The 16,732-nt window shown below is 34.1% G+C and overlaps 1 protein-coding gene across 3 annotated transcripts in view; it reads right to left on the reverse strand.

Annotated features, from left to right (window-relative positions):
• Nucleotides 1-104: 104 nt before the first annotated feature.
• Nucleotides 105-16,732, reverse strand: part of LOC112046656 (breast carcinoma-amplified sequence 3 homolog) — a 31,410-nt gene continuing 14,782 nt past the window's right edge. For 2 of the 3 annotated variants that reach the window (XM_024083369.2, XM_024083378.2), the window contains exon 14: nt 6,901-16,543. In XM_024083369.2, the coding sequence (XP_023939137.1) occupies nt 14,064-16,543 (2,480 nt within the window). In that variant the 3' untranslated portion in view covers nt 6,901-14,063. Of the gene's footprint in view, nt 6,092-6,900; nt 16,544-16,732 lie in introns of those variants that run through there. The other variant, XM_052882247.1, reaches the window with a different exon arrangement.

A 16,732-nucleotide genomic window follows, 5' to 3' on the forward strand; every position in this document is an offset into this window, starting at 1 on the left:
ATCTATAGTCTATAGTCTCTGGTCACTTTTTGATCATTAAATTAAAAAATCGCTAAACATATGTATAAAATGCGAAAACCAATGTATCACAATAAAATGAAACGTGAATTTTTATATATTTTTATTCAAGACTTAGAAAACATTGACTTACAAATTAAGTCTTATAATAAAATATAGGAATATTACTTATAATCTAAAATAACGTAACGCCCAAAGTCCATTATCACATTCAACCATCACATATTTTCTCCAAAAACTTTTAGTTATATAGGTACTATTTTAAGTAGAAATACCAATTTTATATTCCTATATGGAAAAAACGATTACATTCATTTTCGCAGTACTCTAAGAGACCAGGAATATGTGAAAATAATATGAAACTCAAAAAATGTTGTAATGCAAGGATCAATTTCATAAGTAATTTCGAAAAAAAAATAGGATAGTTGAAATTCACGTGATATCTACGAGAAATTTTAATAATAATAATAATAATCATTGCATACTTTAAATTAATATCAATTATAATAAATAACAATCATATTTAGAAAAAATGCATAATGAACTAATAAATAAGTAAATTATTAAAAATACAGATCATTAAAAACTTAATTGATTTCTTGCTAAAGTAACCCGGCTCTATATGTTTTGGCTAGCTCTATGGTCTAGCCCATTAAACCCTGTAGTATTAACCTGACCGGAAATATACATAATGTCGCCATGTTGCAAAAAAAGGAACTAAATTCTCCCATTACCATACACCATGCACCGACTGCAAAAAATACGCTCCCAATCCATTTTATATTTCTGGTCAGGTTTTAATTAAAAACAGATAAAAACAAGGAAACAGATAATAAAATTACAGAGCTAAAGTACGTAAGTATTTTATAACGCTAGTTTAAGTTACACACCACCCGATAAGTGTTGGATAGTCTAAATGTAAGTTTAATCATGGTTTATACATTGACCTCTTATAATAAAAGGATGCACAATCATGTAGAAAATTTCACTTAAAAACTGGGCATTTTGTTTTGACAGTTTTAGAATGATTGGTAAAGAAAATTGTACCTAAAGGCCTTTAAATATAGTACAATATTCAATAAATTCCCAAATTCAAAGCAAACTTTAAGATTGAAGTTAAGGTTGAGTTTTCAAATGCGACTACTTGAATTTAGTGCCAAGAAGTTGTGTTTGGCACTCATTGAGTGGGGACGTTTTTTGGTCGCTGATTGTGCATCTACTTTTTAATAGGAGATCGATAGGTTTATATCACTTTCTTACTTTATGTCAAATGACAAAGACATAATACCTAACACCCGACCAACGACATAATATTTCGTGAAAAGAAATAAACAAATATCAACAAATACTGGCGCAACCGGAAACACTGTATGTCTTTTTCATTGCGTTGGGATAAAAGAGATGGGACTGGGACAACTCCGCCGTCATTGGTCGACATTTTGTCTATTTCTTTTCAGTAGATATGTCGTTGGTCGCATGACATACTGATACTTTCAGGAGATGGTGAAACCATTCCTGTCTTGTCAAATTAGACAAATTTATCATACGTACAAAACTCGCCTTAGTAGCCCTTTATTATTTAGGAATTCTATTTGCTTACTGTTATCTTTAAAATAACAATAATCTGTATTACAAATATTACTATTGCTATTTGTATATAATCGAATTTGCACTACTATTAATCTTATGATTAGTTTTAATAATAATGAGCATCGTGTACTTGATATTTCATACTTTTGCCATATAATTTTAACATTGCTTTGCAAAGTGTATTTTATTCTTTTCCGATTTTTTTAAATGGCAACATTTACCCTGACATTATTTTGTTGTAACTACGTCTATTTTTACCAAATTTAAACTTGGATGCGAAATACATTTAAAAAAAATCTAAATACTCTAGACATGACGATGAAAATCTATTTAGATATCAAGAATTGTTTATATCAAAAGAAATTCACATAGCCGAACACAACAGTGTTTTTGAAGTCTGTTATAAATAAAATATTTTTAGGTATTTTGTTTTATTCGTTCGGTGGTTACCCATACAAATCCCACACAAATACTTTCCATATTAAATTATCATACAAAAGCTACGATTAAAATATATAATTACATACGATTATGAGTTTATTTATAATGTTATACTTATTTATAATATAAAAGTGTATTTATTAAACACATCACCAAATTGACACCAACCAATTACTCGTATTGTTTAAACTTAATTTCAAATGGAATAAAGGAAGACTTTGTAAAACGAAAACGGTGATTTAGAATGTTATATTAGTTATAGGTAGAAAGTATATCATGTGATCTTGATTGCCTGTATTAGGAGTGGGTACGACAATAGACCAACGGGGTGGGAATCGAACCACCACCCCTCGGTGATAAGTCCGACCGCTCTTACCGTTGAGCTATTGAGGCTCAAGCCGACATTGCTTGTGCCTCAATATCGTATCGCTTGCACAGAATTGCAGACTACCCTCCAATAATAACTTAAAAAGATGATAGCATGTCTCTTCAATCGGAATGTTGCGGAAAATTGTACCAATAAATTATAAAGAAAATCAAATTTCTAACCGAAACTATCAATGCGCCAAGTCAGTTAAGAACACTAAATAAAAAAATCCTATAATCTAAAACATATCACAGTTACGGTAAATAAAATGCACGTTTACATAATCACGTGTTCTATGAATATTTGAAAACAATTAAAAAATAGTTTATCAAGATATAGCCTGACCTGTCCTGCCTAACATGTGCGCTACGAAATATCTGGTGAAGACAAAAAGACGAAAGATATAGGCGCGGAAAGAAAATATTGCGTACTCTTTCTACCTATCGCAACGAAAGAGAGATTGATATTTTCGATTCGCCGCTATTGGTCGACAATATGTCTTTTTCTATTTATGATATGTCGTTAACGCATTTTGGCCTTCAAAAAAATAAAGAAACCTCGCCATGTTGCAACCACTTGCTTGTTAAAAACAAAGGAACTAATTTCTTTTACTAGCAAGTATGGCAAAAACTATTACATAATTATATGTATATTGTAATAAATGTGATGTAACTAAAAAGCAAGCAAACATTCACAACACATACAAGTTACATTAAAAACTTACAAATGATATTAAATCTACAAATACACATGAAACTTTCCTACACAATAAAGCCCTGTTTCAAGTCTAATCACTTTACGCAGAACATGAACATTCCAATATGACACATTTATGTTTTTGAAGTAATTTAAAAAAAGGCAAACTGCATAAACGATATGCCTCAATAGTGCGTTGCGTTGCGTCGTTGCAACGGATCAACGCATTGCAGCCACACCTGCGTTGTGTTGACGCACGATCGTCCTCGAACCCTCGTCGCCCTCCCCCCTCACCTCTATACCCCGCAAGCAAGGACTCAAGTTATGTAAGTTTGCCTATAGTCTAAATTCCTCGGCCATGAAGATTTTTAAACACTTCATAACACTATTCATTATTTTATTATTAAAAAATATGGTTGAAGAGATCATGAATGTACTTTTTAACAAACGCAATAAAATAACAATAACCTTTAAACTAAAATTATTATCATTTTCTGCAAATGGCGACTGATTTTAGTTCAAAATCCAGTGTAGATGAAAGTAAGTTATATATATAACTAAGCATACTAACATTATTTTACTAATTTTGTCGACAAATTTATATTTCGACGTAATTGAATAATAATTAACCATACACTTAATACTTAGTTTCTATATTACTTAATTGCAGTATAAAAATATCCTTATACATTAAATGTTGTTTATTTTAAGTAAACTTAGCATTATTTCAATTTTTTTTCTTTCTAAAGACTATATTAGGAAATATTTATTTTTTCCTTCAATATTAATATTTGATGTCAACGGTAGGTATACCGTAAGTAATTTATGAATACATAAAAACAGTTTTGAATTACTTTCCATTATGAATAGAAAGTGTCCTAATTATTAAATTAATTTACCTGGCAACTTAACACATATCACATTATACTTATGCAGTGTCTGTCAAGTGAAAGACAGACCAGTGTTGCCATCTCTAATAAAATAAAATAAATAAATAAAAAATTTATAAATTGGAAAATGTAAAATTGTTTTTTATTTCTTCTTTTCACGTGAACGTCCGTAGGAAGAAATCATCCCGGTTTACATGTACCGTCACCCGACATTCGGAAATTGAATTGAGACAATTTAATAATTGGACGTTCAGGTGGTTCAAACTCGTATTCGCGGTCACATTAAACATTAGTTTGCATTAAATTATTATTACTCACACACTTGTAATTTAGTAGACTAAACAGTAATTTAGTGATTAAAATGCTAAATATACTAGCCTCAACCCTCCATTTATTGTATAATACACAATTCAAACGTTGGCAACAATTCGTAATAAATGTTTTTATTTTTCCTGGCTATATTATTACATAGATAGACTAGAAGCGAAATAGTTGCTAGATATTATGGCAACACTGGCACTGGCGTCGTTCAATCATAGACAATACAAAAACACAACGTACAAATGAGTTGAGATGCTTGGTCAAATAACTTTAGCTACACAAGCGACTTCATTGTTAACTTAATAAAAAATGGCATATGATTATTTTGACTACAACTTTTGTACCATTTCAATACATTTGTAACCGTTTGTCAATCAAAATTTTTCATTATCAAAATTCTTAGTAACTAAATTCTTAACTTCAAAAAGCATTTGGAATATAATTATTACACTCAATAATGTTATAACATTCAGGGCTTGTTTTATCTCTTTCTGATAAGTGTTGTGTAGGCTAAATATGACTTTTGTCACTCTCTTACTTTATGTAGAGTGACAAAGACAAATCTTGTGAATATGCTTTCTGTCACTTATCTACTTATCAGTTGATAAAGAAACAGGTCCTCACAACTCTTAAATATTACACTGATGTGATAAATAAATGATATACAACACTAAGTATACCAATATAATGATAGTATAATAAATAGTTCATGAACTCACTAAACCCTTTTTGATCAAACATTTTGCTGCCGCCAACTCATATACTACCAAAACCGACTATTGGGATCACCAGAACTGAGGGCTACCACACAATCTATAACATCTCAGAAATAATTACATCCATGGCCTAATAAAAGTAGGTAAGTAAACTTTACGGTTAGAATCTTCATGTTTAAGAAATTTTTAATAGTTATTTCGATTTTTTTTCGATTTCGCGGCTATTGGTCGACAATATCGTCGTTACGAGAGTTGTCGACGCATGCCAGGTGTACAGGTTTACTAGCTAACTTATGTAAGTACCTACGAGGGCCATTCATCACTATAACATTATATCAACAATCATCAAATTTTACGATTAGCTTTGCGATATCGCTATTTGCGATGTTAAACTTTCAAAGAAATTTATTTTAAACTGCCAAGTTAACAACCTAATTTACTTAGTATATAATAATTTACCAATGGGGACTTTTTTGTTATTTTTCGCTGCTGGCGCGACTGGGAAAGAATCGGATTAACGATCTAAAAGCCAAATTTTAAATTATCTGGATTCCTTGTTATTCATTTATTGTTTTATATTGTTATTGTTATTATGTTATTATGTTATAAATCAGTGTACCATAGTAATAGGTATTATACTCTTTTATTTTTAGTTATGGTCACTTGAAAAAATAAAGATATATTCGTTATTATATCGTGATCGTCGAAGCGCAATAACCATAATCATTGATTTTTTAATCGCAACAATCGTAATCGCAAAGTGACAATCGTTTAATCACTAGTTCACATTCCTCTTTCCATCATTACGAGCAGTAGCCCAAACGCTAATCCGACACACTACACAATATTACGATGCGTTTGAGGTCCAAATAGGCAGCAAATGTTAACGAAACCTCAGAGGGAGCTGCTGGAGTCGCCGGGGAAGTGCATGAGGTTGTCCCCGCTGCAGCTGGGGGTTGGCGAGGAGGGAGGGTCCAGGGAGGCCCGGGACGCTGAGCTGAAGCTGCTGGAACTTAACTCCTCCGGCTCTGCTTCGAATCTGCCTGTAATTCCTGAAAATTAAATTCAGTTTTAGGATATTGGACTGCATAAAGCTGATTACAAATGAATCGCAAGAAGTTTGAAGGATGGAGTTCAAGGTCGACGTTGTTAAATGTCCAATTATGTAAAAGTTTAATATTTAACTGACTTTCTGTAGCAGCTTTATCTTTTTTCTTATCTGTTCCATTATATACCCAAGCCGCAATTAATTATTATTAGATTCAACTTTTCAAACTACTTTCTGTCTTTATTATGGTTTCAGACAATAAAAACAATATGGATTTTGTTATTAATCAAGTAAGCCAAATCTTTTAACATCGTAAAGTACAAAAGAATCAACGTTTCGTATACACATGATTATAGCATTCCATCAGTCAGACAATCACTCATGGATGGTCCTGACTGAGGTACCATTCAATTATCAGATCAATCTGGATTTCTGGAATACCTATTATAAACAAGCTCTAAGGCTTATTATACGAGACCCACTGAATTGGAGAATACTTCGTCCATTAAGAAGTCAGGGCTGGTAGCCATGTGGCACGTCGATTATCTTTCTACAATCGCAAACGCTTCGAAAATTAAAAAATGTATGGGAATGACATTTGTAATCGACAAGTCACGTGATCAAGTTATCGATCGGATCACGTAATTTTTTTTTAGTTTTCGGAGCGAGGCGTTCACATGGCTTCAGGCCCAGGCAACTTAAAATTTTTCATTCACAATTGCTTACTAAAAAAAATGCCTTAATTCGTTTGTCGGCTAAAAACTAAAATTGGTATTAGAGGAATATATTTTTTATGAAATAAAAAGGCAATGGTTGGTTGTTTTAAATGTCATTTTATAATTTTCCTAAAGATTTTTAAACACTCCATAACATTACCAACACATGTACTCTTACAGTGGTGCCAAATCTAATAAATTTGTCTACGTAATATACATAATAGAGTCAGAATATTTCTATATCGACAAACACTTCTATGTATATACAACTAGACAAGACAAGTTTCCTACCATAGCCAGGGATCCGTAGAACACTTTTTGTACAACTGACTATCCTGGTAACTCAGTTAGCTACCAGAATCAAGAATTTTCGTAAATAAAAAAGTTGATCATCTCATCGAGATAAACAACTAACTTGTTAGTAATCAGTTGTAAAAAAAATTTACGGATCCCGGACTACCAATTTATCTTCTTTCACAAGGTCCTATATTATTTTCTGAAAGAGCCTCAAAATGGTAAAAACGGGTAACTTTGTAACAACAATGTTTACAGTACGATGCAAACTTTATGACGTTTCGGAATATCGTGCGTTAGGTTACGCAATGCAAGATTTTAGGTACACGCGGTAACGTAACGGCGTGGCGGCAGAGCCTCGCATCGAGCGCGCCTCCCACCCTACCGCCGTCGACTTATGCGTCTTGATTGTATTGTATACTCCTTTTCATGAAAGAATTCCCCTAGACGCAGCGCTAATGTCTTCATGGAGCTCATTGTCATTTAAGGCGTTGTCAATGTTAGTTCAGGTTCTAGCGGCGGACTTCTTTCATGAAAAGGACTCTATATACGAACTGAGCGTCGCGGCACCCACAGCTTTTTTCCGAAACATCATAAAGTTTGCATCCGACTATACCAAGAAACACTGGTCATATGGCTCACTTGCAGTTACTGAGAACTACACGCATTTTATCCGACAATTTCTCCTAGAAAAGCCGGAAAAATAGTCTATATAGTACTATACATAGAAGTCTTTGGATTACAATAAAGAATAATAATATCATGGAGTTAAAACGGTGTAGAATAAATTTAGCTTAGATCGATATTGTAAAATTTCAAAAATAAATTTTAAACTTTTTTTTTTGGAATATTATTCGTCAAAAAGACTAACAATTACTTTTACAATAAGCTGCAATTAATATTAAATACTTAAGTGTTACATAACTGATCGTATGGACTGTTTACTGTTTTCATATACATATATAATATCTGTTAAAAATGTATGTTCATTTAAGCAAAATAATTTTATTACTAGAAGACACTACAATTTGTCGTATAACTTCGCTGAGAATAAAATTAGTATGTAACTCTTTTTGTAATATAAAATCTTAATAGGTATATAAAGCATCCTTTGGTGAATCAAATTATCAATTTTAAAATTATAATTGTCCAGAAATATATAAAAACCTGGATTGGGGAAGAATAAAAAAATTAAATTATTTTCATTCACTTTTTTAAACTTTACCAGCTGTTTTTTAGTAATTTATTGGTCATTTTATTCGAATTGTTACAAGCTTGTATAATGAGAGTCAAATCTTCGGAGTTAAATCAGAACATTAGAACCACTTTCTCTAGTCCTAAGATGTGCGCCACTAAATATGTCGTGACGAGGAGACAAATTATCGACCAATAACGGCGATAGCGAAATCAAAAATGTCTCACATTCGTTGCGATCGGACGAAAGTGGAGCGATGTTTTCGATTCCGCTAGTGGTCGATAACATGTCTTACTCTTGACACGAGAACTGTCTTTAAATCTTCCTGAGCCTACTGAACCTTTTGAATTATTGCGGTTATTCTGTAACTGGCATTGCAATTACCATGGAGTTATGATTAAAAGTCGTAGCTCATTAGACCCACCCGGGACCCGACCCGCACCGCCTCGCCTCGCCTCGAATAGTTAGTATTTTGTATGGGCATGCGCTCACTACATCAACTCCGTACCATCACCGGATCGCCTCGATAGCGAGGTGTCCACGCGCAGACTGCGAGTGGACCACACGATGATAGCTCGCTTTTGACATACTTGCCTCGCGTGAACCGCGAGTTGGTCCACCAGTCGACTCTCGGAAATTCGTTGACCACGCGAGGTTCACTGGTAGACAACGCGGCGACGACGAGTGGACGCCTAGTGACGAGGCGGAGCGGGTCGGGTCCCGAATGGGTCTAATGAGCTACGACCTTAAGGTGTCGGAAAGTGACCATTTAAACTCTTAAACTAAACAAGATAAGGTGGTGTTTGACTCTTATACTCTCTCTCATAGACTCATATTTTGGCATTCTGCTGCTACAGGTTAGAGCATCATAAAAGCTTGTGTTTAAAATACATTTTAGTTAAAATATTTCGGCATGTAACAAATAAATGTTACCACACGGTAATAAATAATGCCGATTGATTACATGCAGTCCCATATTTATTTAATTTAAACTAATTATTATTGCTCAATAAAGGGACGCAAGCTTATTGATATTTTTTTTGCACATTGATATGTCTTGAACAAAGTTGTTATGCACCTGTTAGTTAGTACCACAAAAACATATTCAATTGTTATTATTATTTTTTGCTAAATAAATACATGGTAAATGATAAATAAAACTTAAAATAACTATGTTATTTAAAATATCAAATGTATATACACAATGCACCAGTGCATCAAATGTAAACAAGATGTCATAAATTTGCCTAAACTCGGGTTACCCATGTGTCATCAACGAAGTTGCAACCTTACCAGAAAAGTAAAAAAAAAACTAATTTAGTAGCTTCATATTTGCTCTTAAGTCTCATTGCATTAATAAACTTTGACCTTCTACATGTCGAAGGGACAAGGACTATAATAATAAAAATCAGATTTTCTACGCTACGAAATATGCTTTCTATGCCTGTCTATTTAGATTTGGGATTTTAGTTACTGCGTACTGACTAACCAATCCAGTAGCAGCGGAATCGAAAACATCACGCTCTCTCTCTCTTACATGCCATAGCAATGTAAGAGAGAGTGATATTTTCGATTCAGCCGCTATTTGGCCAACTATTTTTTTCTCGTCGAGATATATTATGTCATTGTGTGCCTCATAGGCCAAAGGTTTAAAGAGCGGTTTATACGATTCATTCAAAAACGGGAAATATTGAAACGCGAACTTAACAACATTTAAGTTGTCTTAAATGCAAGTTCTGTTAATTTCAAACAATAAATATAGCGTAATTTAGCAACTTTTCTGGTCAGGCATTACATAGAAAAATAAATATTTGTCATGATTTAACGTATTAAGACTAATATTTACGAGAATAACTATGTGTAGAAATGAATATGCGCAAGTCGCATATCTGGGCTGACTATGTCCTACTTTACCGCTGATACCTAAAATTTTGCATTGTGCATCTTTACCCACGATGTTCCGAGACGTCATAAAGTATGAATCGGATTATTCCGGGAGTCAATTTAGCCTCAAGTACCTACATTGTACAATAACCTACTTTTTATTTTAGTTAACTTCAAAAATGGACAATTTTCATTTGGCCCAGGTGAAATATGAAACAAAATTGACTAATTGCGTATTTAATATTTTGTGGTGCGACGTAAAAACAAGCTTCCTTTCTACGCTCAGTTATTCTTACGACTGTACGTAATATGAACAAAACACAATAAATAATACTCGTTGTGAACAATTTTACACAGAATTTGTACATCTAGACAGCAGTAGGTCACGGTATTATATACCAAAAAAATAAAAAAAATGACTTTGTCATAATAATAGTAAATAAATTATGGAACTTATAACGCAACATAGCAAGTAATACTGAGGTATTCTATACAATATTATGTTACATGTACAACAGTGTGTTTAGTACAGACTATAATAATTATTGTTTTATCTATAAGAAATTATTAATATCATAAATATCTTTAAATTACAGTAATCTAACAAAAAAGTTGGCAAATAATACCTAACCAGGATAAAATGTGATGGACCTGTTAGTCAGTGAATTCAGTGTACATATGTTTATGCATGAACCATGCATGCTTTGAGCATTGAGCATGCATGAATCTTCAGTGTTGATGCAGGATCAGTACTGTCTAAAAACACAGGGTAACAATAAATAATAAATACTTCAAAAATAAATAATCAAAATATACAGTATTCAATTGCAGTGAGATGTCAAAAAAAATTATTTACATATTTTCTCTAAAGTTTGCAAAGGAGACCGACCATTTTGGGCCCAGCACGTTACAGAAAAAAAAATACGAAAATTCTTCATTTAATAATAAATCACCAAAAATAATTACAATAAATTGATAGTTGCTAATATTTTTTGTTTTTGGAATTGTGCATTTTGTAATGTAGATAATTGTCTATATCTTGATTATGCAACTTTCAATAAAACTGAAATTAAACCAGTCTAAAACCGATATTATTATTTATTAAATGATACTAATTTGGACATTATAACGGTTCATTTATTAAATTTGGGCTCATTCATGTATGAAAAATGGTCGATCTCCTTTCTGCAAAAAGCGTAACGTACATGATTGTGTGCCCAGACTATTATCTTTTTACCTTAAACACACTGAAAGCCTTAGCTAGGCAACAATATCTAAATGGGCAAAGATCGAATCTTACGTATTAGTATTGGCCCGTTGACCTTGGAGCTATTGGGAGATACGTTCGTTTGATCGAAACTCTTTGATTGGTTAAAAGCAGGAACGCTATTTTATAACGATATTTTCATCACTCGACACTGTGAGTTCCAATATTAAATCTTCTCTATCTCTGTCTCTATCATATTATATGGTGTAAGACAAGGAGAGATAGAGACACACACTGTCGAGTTATGACAGTGTCGAGTTAAGACATTGTTACAGGATGCGAAAGTACAAGCCATGATTAACGTTTACGGCTCTAACAGTAGAATTCATAGACGTTGTAGGGGCACCCCCAGAGGATTGTTCAGCTGTTGAGTGTCGAATTTAAACTCTACTAGTATTTGTTTGAGAATTTGACACTCAGCGGGTGAATGATTACCTGAGGGTGCCTCTACAACGTCTATGAATTGCCCCCGATAGTCGGGGTTGTACAACATAATGCAAGAGGTTTTAATCTCTACCATAAGTCAATATAAAAACACAGTGAATCCGATTTTTAGGTACATGATTCGGATGAGTAACGTATACAGAGATAATAAACATCTCACCGACTTATTGTCCTTCCAACAATTAACAAATTTGATCGCATAGACAGTGTTGCTTTATTTTTTTATATATAAATAATAAATTAATTAAAATAAGAATAAAATTTCATTGTACAGCACAAATTATATAAAATAATTTTATCAAATATAAATATCTGCTAAAAATAAAAGAGAGAATTATTGTGTACAGAAATTAAATAAAATTTGACAATAAATTAGTGGATATTTCTTTTAAGAATAGCGAGATTCTACTGCGTATAGAAGAAATGGTACTATTACGTATAATTACGAAATAAAACTAGTGTCGTTCTTTTTGACAAGGATATTCATGGAGAAAGACAATCGTCTGCCTTCTGACCTAAGTTCTTCGTAAAGCAAAATCATTATATAAATATAACACCGCCACGTTGCGAAGTACCTAACGCAAGTTTTTATTTACTGGCCTCGTGAATCCTATATAGAAAATAGTGCACTGCGTTTGGAAAATAAAACTTTTAACTAAATCTACGTTTGTAACAAATTCTGTTTAATGCAAAATTTGACACTTAAATTAACAGCACCCATGTTCTATATTTAAAATTAAAATTACGGTAAATCAAATATTAGGGGATTCTTTAACAATAGTAAAATTCCTTATAAGCTCAATTTTCTTAAAAAAAGGCAATTCTTTTGGGTGAATTCAAAACGAAAGACCGCATTTTGGTGTGTATATTGTATGGCTTTGGTATAATGATTATAATAACGTTTGGTTCTAATTCTTTAAAAAAATATTTTGCATTAAACAGAATTGACAATAATAATCTAAATAAAATAAGCAAAATAAGTACTAATAATAGAGCACTGAAAAAGGTTGCGTCCGATTTCTTGAGTTCCTAAACTGTACCTATATTATAAGATCTAAGACCCCGTGATAGCTAGACTTTATAAAAAAAGCTGAACGTTTGTCAGTTGATGCTCTTACCATAGGTAAGTACGGTACGCAAGTATGGTGTTCGGACCACGAGGGACCGACTGGAACTCAGACCACCTTCCAAATCGGAAGGTGGTCTGAGCTCCAGTCGGTCCCTCGTGACTGAGGATCGTGACCACCTTGGCGAGTCATCTTTCGATAGACATTTTGTACGCGATATCATGAGCAACTTGTTAGTAACTAGTCGCTAGAAACTTAATTTCTTGGTAACACGACGTTAGGGACTAAAGGCCCCTAACGTATTAACAAACATTGATTCAATATAAGCATCAAACTAATTCAAAGTAAACTTTAAACAGTAGTGATCCACTTTAATTTGATCGTTTGATCGTTAACGGTATTTTTTAAAGGGACCACTTTGACACGGCTTTACCATACATGCCGAGGAAAATATAAAAATCAATTACGCTTACTTGGACTGTTGAGGGTCTGGACCCTTAAAATCCGCTACCTCACAAAGCCATGCAGATCATAGTTGCCTACTACACTTACTTAGGGTAGGAGACTAAATTTCAGCTTTTATAAAATTACAGAAGTCACTATCACAGACTATAAATCTATTATAATAGGAAGCAGTAGAAGAAACGGTGAGTACCTTTTTTAAAATTGTAAACCCTTCACCAATAAATATATTATCTATATAACCAATGACAATTACTGTTTTACTACAGATGTCTAAGCCCACTCAAATATTTATTTTAGCAATTAGCAACTCAAGAAATCTAGCCGTCATTTTTTGTTATTTTTTCCTACACTTTTTTCATTTTTTATTTATATTTTATTATATGATATACATCTATACTGAGATATCTTGTCAAAATTACAACAAGCATCATCAGCACCGTATATCATAATATTATAAAGAATTATTTGCCTTGTAAGGATTTTTTTTTTTTTGTATTTTATCTGTGCATATCCACTTCAAAATTCATTTGCTTATCTAAAATTACAACAACAATAATAGCTGCAAATATTTCACTAATAACTGTATACTGCATAGCCTAAATAAATCAAGCTCAGAAGATCAAAACTGTTGAACACGATTCTTATTACTTTTTCTTTCTACGTGATTTTTTGGATTTAGATTGTTTCGACGAAGACAAAGTAGTATTAGCGGCTTCGGAATTCTTCTTATCCTCTTTGTCACTGTCAGCCGATAATACAGGAGATGCAATATCATCGTCAGATGACTTTTCAAGATCATTATCTAATTTAGTATCTTCCTCTAACTTAAATTCTTGCGATGTAATCTTAACACTTTCAACAACATTAAAACCTTTCTCTTTACGCAAGGGCACTTTTTCTATATCGATCAGATTAAATGTACTAGATTCGATAGCTTTCTTTGTTGTATCTTTAATAGATGACAGAATGTCGTCAATGTTAATCTTGCATATGGGGCTAGTTATTTTTGCATCTTCCTCTAAGAGACTGTCTCTCATCACTTCAAGTTTGAAATCATCTAAACCGAAATCCATTGGTTCCAATGGTGGCAAGTCAGGCAACACTGAATGATGTTCTTCAACAAAATTAAGATCCGAAGGAGCATCACATTCCGCCACCATAATATCGGTTCTCTTACAAAGTTCCATAAGCTTCTCCTGCAATGATATTTCTGTTTTTTTGTTATACTCTAAAATGGAAGCTACATCCTGCACATCATCTTTTCTTATAGTTTCAACATTGTTTTTAATATCCTCTACCGTTTTAACATTTTTCGACGCTGCAATAGAACTCCATGATTTTGGAGGTTTCTCACTTTTATCACTATCGTGATTCTTCTTTTCTGACAGTAAGGGTGACTTTTTGTGGGTCTTGTTGCCTCTAGTTATTTGAATTTCTGGAAAATCATCCTCAGTTGTATTGATAACATACACCTCCTTTTCATCAATTTCACAAGCTTTTTCTACTTTACGACTATCAAGTTTAGGAGAAGATTTTCTTTTTGACGATTTTGGCGATTCTTTTCCAAAGGAAGTCATGTTAGGTTTAGAATCGAAAACAGGCGTAGAATCTAAAACAATACTGTCTTTAAAATCTTTGAGCGTGTCTTTTGTCGTAGAAATGGACTGGGCGTAAGATTTTGTTTCACTGAAAATATTTTCATTAGTGTTTTTATTTATACTTTTCGTCGTGTCAGTACTAGTAACAATAACATCTTCAGTGACTATTGGAGCTGGTCTCACTGTCTCATCTTTTCTTTCAGGTGTTCTACTTTTTGATGATCGTTGTTTTTTACTCTTAGATAAGTAGGAAGATGCAGGTTCTAGTCCTTCAAATGGAGTTGAAATAGACACAAGATCACCACTTAAAGTTTGCTGCTTATCTTCTATAGCATGTATTTCAATAAAACTGTCATCATCATCTTCTGTTGTTTGATGATCATCAGCTTTTTTAGTTTTTCGATTCTTTTTGGATTTAACTTTACTTTCTTCTATTTTAGTATCTTTAGGTGATACTTCTTTATTTATTTTTACAGTACTATCAGACTCGTTCAAAAGCATATCCCATGCCTGGTCTTCAGTCTTTATCAAAAGTTCTCGTTCTTTTTCATTTGTTACTTTAACAGTGGATTTTGTTATTTCTGTAATGACAGAATCATCCTTTTCAGTCTGACAATGTTGTTTCTTAATATCAGAAGCGTCTGAAACTTTGGTGATTTTCGGCGGCTTTACATCTGCAGACGTATTGACTTCTTCTTTTTTGACATCAATAACTGTTTTCACTTTCGAGGTTTCCCTTTGCTTCTTAGGTACAATAACTTCACATTCATCCGCACACACTCTACTTTTAACACTAACTCCACTAGCAGCTCTATCACTAACTGACTTGGTGGTGGGAGATTTCTTAACTCTAGGTCGAGCTACCGGTTGAATATCATCCGATGGTCGACTCACTTTTGGCAGTGATTTAGATATATCCTCTCGTTCCGTCTCGGCAACCGAGACACTCTCGCACACTCTGTCACTCTTCGCACTATCACGCTCGAGATCTCTATTTACAGCGATATTCTTAACATCTAAATTAGGTCTATCTACATTTACTACATCGGCCATCGATTTATTTGAACGCTCAAATGTTGGCATAAATTTTTCGTCGTCAAAGTCGTAAGTGTCGGTTTGTTCTTCGAAGACTTCCGCATCGTAGACGACACGATCTACATTTGGCGGTAGCCAGGAGCGGACGCCGGTGAGCTCGGCCGGGATTACGACGTCCGTGTTGAGGGGTAGCGGCTCGTCTTCGGGGGATAGTTCTCTCGGCGATACACTTTGCACGGGGATGGTGGTGGAGTGTGGTAGCGGTTGAGTGGCGATGTGAGGTGCGAGGGGAGCGGACGCGCGCACTACGGGGCGGAAGGCGCCTTCGTCATCGTTGGAGCGCGTGTAGGCGTCGGGGTCGAGCGGCGGGGGTTGCTGCTGCCGCAGCGGCGCTACGACAGTCCCCTGCGGCGCAACGGCACGCACTACGCCCGCGCTCTCCGGCCGCGTCTCCCGCGCCTCCCGCACTTCCTCTCGCCCCTCCCGCAGCCCTACCAAAAACCGAAGGCAACCGTTAGTTAACAAAACACCAGTCAACGTGCGAACGATCCGACAAACCGAGGCGTACGGAGTCGTAAGTTAGATGCCGACGCGCGGTTTTCTAACTTGCGACTTCGCACGTCGCGGCGCACCGGGAAATGCGTTCGTGCGTGGACCCGAAATGGATTTAGAAAAAAGCA

Source organism: Bicyclus anynana, chromosome 6, assembly GCF_947172395.1.
Source record: "Bicyclus anynana chromosome 6, ilBicAnyn1.1, whole genome shotgun sequence".
Lineage (NCBI taxonomy): Eukaryota > Metazoa > Arthropoda > Insecta > Lepidoptera > Nymphalidae > Bicyclus > Bicyclus anynana.